This window comes from Photinus pyralis, unplaced genomic scaffold, assembly GCF_008802855.1.
Source record: "Photinus pyralis isolate 1611_PpyrPB1 unplaced genomic scaffold, Ppyr1.3 Ppyr1.4_LG3b, whole genome shotgun sequence".
Classification (NCBI taxonomy): Eukaryota; Metazoa; Arthropoda; class Insecta; order Coleoptera; family Lampyridae; genus Photinus; species Photinus pyralis.
In genome coordinates, this window is record NW_022170510.1 from 2,625,110 (window position 1) to 2,636,425 (window position 11,316).

At 34.6% G+C, this 11,316-nt stretch overlaps 2 protein-coding genes across 2 annotated transcripts; both read right to left on the bottom strand.

Moving 5' to 3' along the window:
* Positions 1-497: 497 nt before the first annotated feature.
* LOC116166622 lies at positions 498-4,157 on the bottom strand. Its single transcript, XM_031481620.1, has 5 exons — positions 3,986-4,157; positions 3,756-3,929; positions 1,495-1,769; positions 1,202-1,444; positions 498-1,154 (listed from the first exon to the last, which is right to left on the bottom strand). Exons 1-5 carry the CDS (start codon positions 4,014-4,016, stop codon positions 774-776), a joined length of 1,104 nt encoding a protein of 367 aa, XP_031337480.1. The 5' UTR covers positions 4,017-4,157; the 3' UTR covers positions 498-773.
* Positions 4,158-4,344: 187 nt separating this feature from the next.
* On the bottom strand, positions 4,345-11,241 carry LOC116166621 (synaptic vesicle glycoprotein 2C-like). Its single transcript, XM_031481619.1, has 2 exons — positions 7,072-11,241; positions 4,345-7,011 (listed from the first exon to the last, which is right to left on the bottom strand). The coding sequence occupies exons 1-2, from the start codon at positions 7,896-7,898 to the stop codon at positions 6,405-6,407; spliced, it is 1,434 nt and encodes a 477-aa protein (XP_031337479.1). The 5' UTR covers positions 7,899-11,241; the 3' UTR covers positions 4,345-6,404.
* Positions 11,242-11,316: the final 75 nt, after the last annotated feature.

The following is an 11,316-nucleotide window of genomic DNA, read 5'->3' on the forward strand; positions in this document are numbered from 1 at the left end:
TTTATTGTCGGTTTGAGTAAGCGCACTGGATGCATTTAAAAATAATAGCATTTTAAATTTTTTTTATTGCCGCTAGAGGTCTCGTCCTTATTTGGAAACGCGAATATAATTTCTACTTATATATTTTTATTGTAACTTTAAATATTTGTATTGATAACATGCAATAATTGATACTTTGTAAGTTTAATGTGCGAAACTTGACGCAGTTGACATAGATTGAACAAATCTTATCACATCCGTAAAGGGGATACACTTTTAATACAAACCCCATTACTTTATTGAGTGGTAGAGCCAAGTTATCCCAATGACGTCACGAGCACATGCGCATAAGCATACCATGGTAAAAGTGATAGGTAAGTACATAGATATCAATTTACGAAACTCCAACAACTCAATGTCATTAGATATAGAAAGTACCAGCCCCCATTTTAACTTTAAACTTATGCCCAAAAATGACGGATGATTACGGTATATACTATGGAGACTTTAACTCTCAGGACTAGTGTTTAACACGATTCGCGCTTAATCTGTGATAAGACTAGATTGATCTTCATACAGTGAAACAAAGCCTACCTGTCCAGGTTTAAGAGAAGTTTAAACAGTGTTTGATTCAGTGGAATGTATTGAACGCTTGTGTTAATTAGTCAAAAAACACACTATTAATTAGTAGCCAAACTGAAATGAATGCCAAACATGTGAACAATTCCTTTATAAAAAAATGTTTCTCTGTGTTACGTTGTACCATTAGTTAGTAATGGTTCACAAGCGAACTATTATGAAGCCAACGAATTAGGGAATACTTTCATATCGACATAATCTCTCACTATTTCTTGCAAATTTTCGACAGTCGGTTTTGGAATACTTACTTCAAATCCGAGTTTTTTAATTTTACTGCAATCTAAATGTAAATTTTTTGGTAATAGAATCTCATAATCCATATGTGGTGATAAAGGTGTATTTTGGACAGCATCTTTTCGGCAGGCTTCCGCCCATGGTTTCAGATGCTTGTCGTTAGCATCGTCTGCTGCTGCTGTTAAGTCTACCGCAGATGATACTAAATTACCATAATAATCAACCTTTACATCAAGAATGTCGGTTAATAGACCACATATGGAACCTTGAGTTGACTCGGCATCATCAGCTACATTGTAGATCTACAAAAAAAATGATCACTAAACCATTATCTTGATGTGAAACATACCTGACCAACAGTATCGTCTCTTCTACAAAGAAACCATATAGCTCGACAAATATCATTTACATGTACAGTACTAAGTTTAAGATCAGAACTCCACAGAAGCTTCATCGTTTCACCTAGCTGTTTATATATGGCTGCCACCATTAATCGGGGCATAAGACCAGCTTTATCTCCCAAGCCGTACGTAATTGCAGGCCTTACAATTGTATAACGTAAATCTGGAATTTGTTCTAATTCGGTTTCGACCTGCAAACATTTGACTATGTACACCTTTTTCATGGTGGGGCAAATATTACCTGTCGCTTCCATTTGGCTATAAAAGTCCACGGTTTGATAGCGTCGTCTTCTTTATGAGCAACTTTATCTGCATTAAACATTTGACCAGACGATATTTCGATGTATCGTTTTGCCTTATGTAAAGCGGCTTGATTGGCACAATTAAGACTTAATTTAAGTATACCCTCTTTATAAACCGGGTCAGTTTGAGCTGGTTTTGTTTCTCCCGCACAATTAATAACATAGTCCCATGTGTGTACTTCGGATGATGGTGAGAATGCGTTTTTACAAGAATCTGGAAACATACTCCGCATTAATTTTATTAATATAATACGCAGATTGCCCACATACTGCTCTCCATATTCAGACCAATTCTCTCTCTTATTTTAACAATTTTACTTACAACCTTATTATTGGAGTTATATGTTTACTGTAAAATGTGGAATATCTTAAATAAGATTACCATATTATAAATGTATTAACTGGTTTCATATAATTTAATGGTAACGACTGAGGACCGAGTATTGTCTTCATGATAATTTCTACCAATCCCAATTGAGATCTGGTTGAATTATCGTAAATCCATTTGACATTTCCATTGTTTTCTGTAACTTTTAATCCCTCCGGGAATTAAAGTGACCCGTCCAAAGGAAGACAAACATGTTCCTCGAGTCCACAAGTCTATACTGTATGTCAGAATGCAGAAGAGTAATAAGTCATATCAACAGCGGCCTATGACAGGTTTAGCAAGCAAATATAGGCCATTCAACTTTTTAACTAAACAGCCAAATCCACTCTTAAACTGTCCACTAAATTTGATATTATTACAATCTGTAATTAAAAATCCAGTAAAATATTTTGAGTAATAAAAAATTGAAATGCGCTTTCGTAGCGAGGAAAATTTAGCAATCAAATTCCTTTCTTTCGGGCAGAGTCACTGTAAATGTTAAAACTGAGATAACAAACCCTAAGCATGGTTGGAATTCTCATAGGAATTTGCTCTATTTTTAATGAAAATAAGCTTAGTAAATCATCTAAATTTTGAGCCTTGGACGTGCGAAATCTGCCACTGTTTATCCGGTCTATCACATCAAAATTAGAAATCTTGATTTTACAGTTGGTCATAATTTTTGAAGTGGAGATAAGTATTTAAATTTTCAAAAAATCAGTTCATTTTAAATAACCGAATGTGAAAACAGACCGCGAAACAGAATTTTAGTCAGTATAGTACATAATATATTAAAAGAACCTGTTTCAACAGTAAAATTGTCATCATCAGGGAACATTATTTTAATAAATATTACAGTATTATTCTGACATTAACAAAATTCGAGACAGAATTACTCTTAACACATGCACAAAATCGTTTTTTTCCTACTGTCAAAAAAATTGAGTAACATCTGGTATAACACTCCCATTTTGATAGGAGACAAAGAAAACTAACGGCAGAAGTAACACAACATTGCTTACAATTTGACTTAAACAACAGTTTTCACTAGTAAGTGATGTCGGTTATTCACTACTCTAAATGAAAAAATGCATGAAAAGTAGCAAGAGGTAAAACGAGGTAACTGAACTATGTTTACTATCAAGAAGTGTCCTCAAAGACAAGGAGCAAATGCTCAAGAGTGCTGTCTCGACCTCGTTATACATGTTTGGTAAATATTTTTTTCAAATACTACATTTTCTAAATCTGTCTTTTTAAAAGTACCTATGCTTCTATACGATACATACTTGCAGAAATATGCTCCAGCTGAGAAAAAAGCCAAAAAACGAAACCATCTATACATTTTTGTTTTAACAATGCAAATATTTGTAATTGAGTAATTACTTATGCTAATGATTTTAAAAAAATTAACAGGTGCTATTTACGCATAAGGAGAGGGTCATCTACCCCCTTAGCTCCGCTCCTTTCAATTAGAAAGCATTACAAAATCTTCCCACGCTTTAATTAACATGAAACAATCAATGTCCATTTAAAAACAATGTGAGAAAACTCATCCTTGAATTCCAGTACCTATGACAAACTTTCATATCATTAAAATGCAGCAGACGCTATTGTTTATTTCCAACAAATTTCTTTTGTAAACTAATTAACATAACAGTAAACCATAAACGAACAATTATTACTAAAAAGCAATGAACTTGAATGTATTGTCGACTTTCATTTGATTGATACCGAATAAAGACATACATTAATCATCTATGCCTTGACTGTTAACTATCAATTGTTTATCACACATCAGTTTCCTTGTATCATCGTGCACTAAATAATACTTACCTAAATTAATTAAATTGGCACTTTTATATTCGATTATGGGATTATTAAAGACTTCTTGATGTGCGGAATTGAGCCACGCAACTTGGGGAGGCACTTTATCAACAATTCTAACGAACTTCACTAGATTATTCGATACTAAATATGCAACTAAATTTCTTCCAATAAAACCACATCCTGTAAAATGTTTAGTAAAAGGTTTTTAAGGTTAACTATTTGATCAATACACTTACCACCCAATATTAAAATAGTTGGTTTCTCCATATTTTTAACAATTAAATATTAACGGAATTAAGTACAATTTACTAGTCTTTGTAAAGTTTTATCAATATAAGTTCACTTCCTATCACTACGAGCTTATCACCGGTTTCGTTACCCTCCCCACTTCTAGAGGTATCCGGTGCCGGCCGATCACTGTCTTCAACAGCCAATCAACGTCAACTTATGCTGGGGAGGTAATTTTTAAACGTTTGTCCAGATAAAAATTGCATAATTACTCAGAAGTCACTTTAAAAAATGCAATTTTTAGTACACTTTTTGAACTGTAAGAAGTAAATGGCTGATTATGAGAACGAATCGCTATCTTTTTGTTTAGTACCTACTCCACGTAATTACCTACCATACTATTATGTTTATGGTCTACGCCGAATGTCGAAATATTTCCAAATTCTGGAGTAAAGGTATAGATTCCGCACTTATGCGTAAATTATAATATTTGCGAAATTCAGCAATAACGTAGGTAATTCTACTTGTGCAAATTTTTCAAAAATAAAATTCAATAAATTGAGATATTTATTATTAGAATTTTAGGGGTTGCCTAATGGTTTACAGTTTTGTCAATGGATATGTTACGGTGAAAGTAATAAAATAATTGCCGGTAAATGTGATAAATTTGGGATGCATTTTCTTATAAGGGTAAGGGAAAATAGTCCATTTATGAATCCAAGAAGATATTGATGGAATTTTAAACAAATCAGTCCGGGGGCTGTTCAATAAATGTTCCTTCCCTCAATATTTCCATTTACCGGTTATTATGAATAATCCCCACATTAATCAGTTTGACCACCATTGAATAAAAAATTAAGCCGCAACAGAGATACTACACACAATAAATCAACGTAATAACCCTTAGAATTATCATAATTTTTTATTATATAAATACCTATTTTTTTATTTTTCTCAATTATCCTACCTATATACCTCCTTTTTGAGACCAGATAAAGATAATAATGAGCAGAGTAAAAAAAGACAAAAATCCCGAAAGAATACTCTAACGAACCAACTAATAATATTGAAGAGAATCATGTCCATTTTTGACCATCACACACGCAGATAGGTAATAAATATCAGAAAGTTCTTGACAATTATTAAAATATTCGAAAGTTAATTGCGAAATTTGAACATCTGATGACTAATTGAGTGCGTAGGTATTTAAAAAATGCTCGATTGGTGTTTTAGTAGTACATTTTTTTCAAGAAAACCTTTTTATGCAGAGAGTGTCAAGACGTAATACTAATAACAGTTCTTATTTGTGGTTCCGTCTTAGAAAACGCTGTTTCAGCCAAAGCTGTATAGTCCCAACATTTTATTCTTTTAAATATTTCTATCATTGTATGTCTCATATGTATGCACTGGCATTAAAGGTCCATCAGCATATATATGACTGTGCTTTTCTAGTGGGGGAGGAAGTATAAAATGTATTGATTTTTACTGCTAATTTAATTCCTCTGTCATTTTGCTACGCTCCTGTTACGAAACTTTCTTGGCGCCGCGACGCTACGATGACGTATTCCCTTTTATCAACTATAGTAGTATCCTACACTTTCCGTTTGAGACCATGAATAATATCAATTTAATATAAAAAAATAGGTTAGACGAATTTATTTATATTAAAAGTTCCAGCACCCACCTCACTTCCCTTTAAATTCGTGTGCGGAAATTATGACTACGAGTTAAATTTAACAGGTGGTAAAACTGAGCGTAAGTAAACCGGTATCACTGAATGAAATTCGCAAACGTAATAATTAAATTCAGTGGGTACCTACACATATTTCCGTCATTTTGATACCTTATTTAATGCCTCTTATTAGAGATCTTAATAAAGAGGGGCAGTAATATTATGAGTCAGTGTAAAAATCATGCATCATCATCAATTTTATCTTAATCTCCCTCTATAGACTAAAGATCTTAAAAACTGCGTATTGAGCCGTACTAGAACCATATATAGATATTGTACCTACCTATATACTGTGAAAAATATAAGTATTATAGCTGGTACAGTGGTATACCTACTGTTTGTTGTTATAGAATAGTTTGAGGAAGCAAAGGGACGGAAGTGTTCGCAGTTCAGGTTTGAGCACCGCTTTTTTTATGTTGCAGTTAAATTTATCTCACAGATTGGTCTTACCAAAGATCAGATGATCTTTGGTCTTACTAAATGCATTTGTTTCCATGGATATTAACTGATAGATAGTGTAACTGAAACATGAATAAGTATTTAATTGGTAATGGCATAGATTAAAAAAACAACTGACTGTACTACCACAAAATTTGCAGGTGGCATTTTGTTCCTAACGGAGGTATTACAAAATAAATCTGTATATATCCATTCTCTATAGGCACATTTAATTAATCCATCATATGAAAGATATTTTATTTAGATTCTATTTTTATGACAGATATTTCAATACTATCACGCCTTGAATCAAGTGAAATTGTATTAGAATTTGGAATAAAGAAGCATAAAAGACCACCCATGATCAAAATTCCAGCCACAAGAAAAATTGCAACAGCTACATTAACATCAATTAAGTACCCAAACACTATGTTGCTAAAGATGGCCCCTACTCGGCCAGCCATTACAGCCGTACATATCGCTATAGCATTAACATCAGTAGGAAATAGATCAACTACAACACTTCCCAATGCAATGTTAGATATACTCATCGTCGATTGAAAAATGCAAGAAGCTATTAAATATTGCAGTGGGGAATTCACCCAGTACATGCACCCGGTACTGATTCCTCCTACAAGTAAGGTAACCAACGGAATTATCCTTTTTTCAAATTTGTCTGACAACCATCCAGCCAGTAGGTTGCTAAAGAGTGCGACAATTCCTATCACAATGGTGTTTTCATAAAGTTTAACGTCAAATTCCGGTAAGCAAGCGGCGCCGTTCGTATTAAGCGTCGTGGTGAGCGATGCATTTTCGTTTCTTCTGTTTAAAAGTTCTGGTAACCATAATCCCATCCCATAATACCTAAAATGTTGATGATTGCAATATGCTATATAGGTACTTACCTTGAATATATGGACGTACCCAAACATATTGGAGAACGTAACCAAAGTTGTTAAAAGCGTCATAGACAGCAATGGAGGCCTAAACAGTATATAAACTTGTACATAAACTTTTAAGATTAGGTTCCTGATCGTCCTTTTTGTGGGCGATTTAGGGCGACATATATTGCGCTCGTCTAAATGTTTTATAGGGCACTCGCTTACATTTTCCCGATTGTTAACATTGTACATTTTTTGTAATACTCTCATGGCACTATCGGGGGCATTTTCCGCCAAAAATTTTGGACTTTCAGGAAGATTAATTAGCATTATTCCTCCTATAATTTCAGGTAAAGTTAGAATAATTAGGAAAACTCTCCAGGGACTGTATAGCAAGAACTCTCCAAAATGTACGTCGATTTTCAGTGGTAATATGCTCCAAGCCAAAGCTGGTAGTATCAACCACGGGATTGTCGAAAAAACTCCTGAATAGTAAATACTTTTGGTCCGGTGCTTGGGTGCGTGAAATTCGGCTAAATAGGTGAAAGTGACGCTACCAGGTGCGCCGATTAGGAAACCATTAAAAAATCTACAAATCATTAAGCCAAAAAAGTTTTGTGTCAGCGCACAGCAAATTGTAACTGCAACATCCGATAGGAGCGCGATGATGAGTACTTTCCTTCTTCCATTTAAATCTGCGATAACACCCCATAAAAGCGCACTGGATGTACCTCCGACAAGAAACGATGCGTTAATAAATCCAATTTCAGAAGGTAATAAATTGAGTTCACAATGGGCGGCGGGCATAGCATACGCGCTTAACCCGTACTGCAATCCTGTAGATATAAAACAAAACGCGCATGATGCCATTACATTGTAATGAAATTTGCCATATCCTAAAAAGTTTGATTCCACCCATTCAAAATTAGTTTTAAAACCCACCTATTAGTTCCAAAGCAGAATCTAAATTTTTATTTTCACTCATTTTGGGTAGACCTCTTCACCCAAATCGCACCAATGATAGTGTGTAACACATGTACGAAATACAATAATTGAGTGTGTAGGACACAAAGCTATTACCGATAGTGGAGAAAATGATGAATGGATTTCCAATATTAGTTCAGTCCATGAATGGTTTGAACTGTCCACAGTGACGGAGTTTAAAAAACAAGAACTTGTCCTATCACTCAAAAGTATGGGATCTTACCTTCAGCTTCAACTATGCAACACAGTTTCGTCTTCTACCCCTTCAACTATTTTATATTAATGTAAAGAAGCGTTATTTAACCAACTCATTTTCTCAATGTTCACTTCCTAATCGCATTAAAACAGCTACTGCTCTGCGCCACTGATGGCGAATAACAAAGGTGGGTAAAATAATTGCAATTTCAAAAGAACCTCGCCTCTATTTGCATGCGGCTGAATTGCGAAATAAATTTTTTCTTTGATGTAATTTATTTACCATCAGCCAGTAGCAAGTAGTCTAGAACCCTTTGTAATTTAAATTTGGCGCCACATGCAAAAAGCTTTCCCGAGCTTTCCTCTTTACTGCTACTAGTGAAAAGCTTTCACTAAGTTCAAAAGGTCATAGAAATATCGTCCGGGAAAGCTTTTTCATTAAGATAACATAAACGCTAGAAGGTAAATGAAATTTTCTAGCAGGCTTTTCTGTCTAAGCCAATTCAACTTTATTGCGGCGAAAACGCCACATCGGGGTGTGATATCTCTAATCTCAGTTAAAATCGATTAGACATATTTGAGTTATAACATTATTTTAATCTCCGCTTGTTAGGAATATAATGCGAAAACCACCCATTACAGAATTGATGAAAATTTAAACGCTGTTTCGGGAGCTTGCACAATAGCTAGTTGAAACGGCGCACAGAAATGGGAAGAGCTTGGTTTGAAAAAACCCCCACTAAACAAGCACTTTCTCCTTTTATTAGGTGCTTTCTCGCTTGTGGTAAACTTTGTAATCAATATGACGCACGTGTTTAACCATCAGCGCTAATCAATACATAATACGGTTTGCTTCTTTTACAATACATTATTTATATAACAAAATTTTATATATAACAAAAAGAACATATCCCCAGGGCGTTGCCAGCGATTTGGCAATAAGTAAGGTGTCTGGGTATACTTTAAGCAGTGTCGTGGTCGATTCAATGTAAAACTTACAATACACTTCCGCTAGTGGAATCTTATGAACTTTTCTTACGAAAATCACGTTCGCACGCATTTATCTCAAAACGCAGGAGGGAAAACCGAAATAGGATCCGCCCTGTATATACACCCTACGACGATGCACACATTTTTGAGAGCTGACAACCGCGCGATTTTGTTTAGAAGAGGAAAGCCGTTTGGCTGGAGCACGAAGCCTTCTTTGAAGCTGCCATATATAGACCGTTGGGTAGTATACGTTTTTTGTAATTTTGTGTTATATATAATGCAGGTAGTAATCTTTAATTTCCTTATATTGTATTTATGTTTTATCTTTTTCAATTTGTTATGAGTTTCAATCTTTGTTTTTGAAATTGACTTGATTTAACATCAATGCAGAATTATGTATTTGATACCGTTAACTTTTATTATTTGCAATCGTGTTCTTTTTTGGTGTAATGGTGTTTGCTAAATCTTTGTTGATGTATCGATTACATGGTCTTGGCCCCAACTTCCTTCTTTTTATATTTTTGATCATTCTTTTAAACATATGGAAATTATCAAATTGTTTGAAGTTTGATGTAGGTATATAATCTAGCACTTGTCTCCATAAGACTTTCATGGGAGTGGTAGGTAACCAAATGCGTTACCATACCCTATGCCGGAACTCGAAACTCAAGTAGGCTGGGAACTCGCGCAACCACGACCCATGATATCCGTCTGAAGAGTCATCCTATGCTAACCAAAACTCTTCGGTTTAAAAGCCATGCGATATATGAGTTGAGATTCACTGATTTCCACCCTGATTTGGGGTGACCATCCCCAGGGCCCAAAGCGCCCTTTGTCATAATATAGATTGTGTACTTATGCTACAACAAAATCTGTGCTTATGCTATTGCCCACCTACTGTCAAAATGTCCAATTAATATTCATTTTGAAAAAATTGTCAGATCAAAACCTATGCTTCCTGGTCTATAGACCAAAACGACCAAACACAATCGAATATTCTTGGAAAAGTATACCGAAAGTATAAGAACCACCCCAATAATCCCACGAATAAGTTTTTCATATCTGGACCCTCGATGTAACGTACAACCAGGCATGATGCTCGTCACACTTGTAATTCTCAAAATCAACGGCCCACTACCATCAATTGGGAGAGCAGAAGTTTAATCTTTGCTTAATATAGAAAAGTCTTGGATGAAAAAATAACTGGATTACTAGCACAGTCAAATTAATGAAGCCAACATCTACAGCGCCATCACAGGGCAGTTGTGTGTTTTGTGAAACAAAATTTGACACACGTCAATGTTACGAGATTTAATTTGGGTGAGCGATTTTATGTAATTTTGTGTTATTTAGTTGTGTTACTTTTATAAAATTAAGTAAAAATGAGACGCTGAAGTTGAATTAATCAGGTATACAGTTAAACAGTTATCGTATAAATATTTTGTGTGGATATACTTGTCCTTGCAAATTTCATATTTAGCACCTCAGATTTAGTTCTCATTTTAGTCATACCCAGTGATGGCGCTGCAGATGTTGGCTTCAATTTTTATATGAAATATTATACGACGCTAGCAGTCCAGGTTTAAATGGTCGAAGAGAAAAGTACACAACAGCTATATGAAATGAAATCAAACATGCAGAGGTTCCAAAGATTGCGTTGCCTTAGTTCTGAATTAACATTCCATTATGTTGCTACCCTAAATACATAAAACTTCTTCCCAATAATCTTTCCTTGGCGCTAAGTACTAAGTAGTGACCAAGACCATATCTTAATTATTTACCTAGTTCTTGCCCTTGAGATTAAGTGTGCTAACGTTTTCCCAACAAAAACCTTGAATAGTCTGTGCAGCGCTAAAAGTCGCAACTGAGTCATAAGTAAGGGTTTTCTATGTTTACCTAAATAATGCATATAAGTTAAAACAAATAACTTATGATATGCCATTTGTGTAACACATTTCCTGTAGATTTATAGTTAGAGTCTATAGTAATGCAACTATCTAACAAATGGTACTACTAGAGAGGTTTTAATTGTAGGTACTTATTATGAAACAATTGAAAAAAATGAACTTTATCTACAATTTTATCAAGGAATGATAGCTCTACCTTATCTTAATTAAAA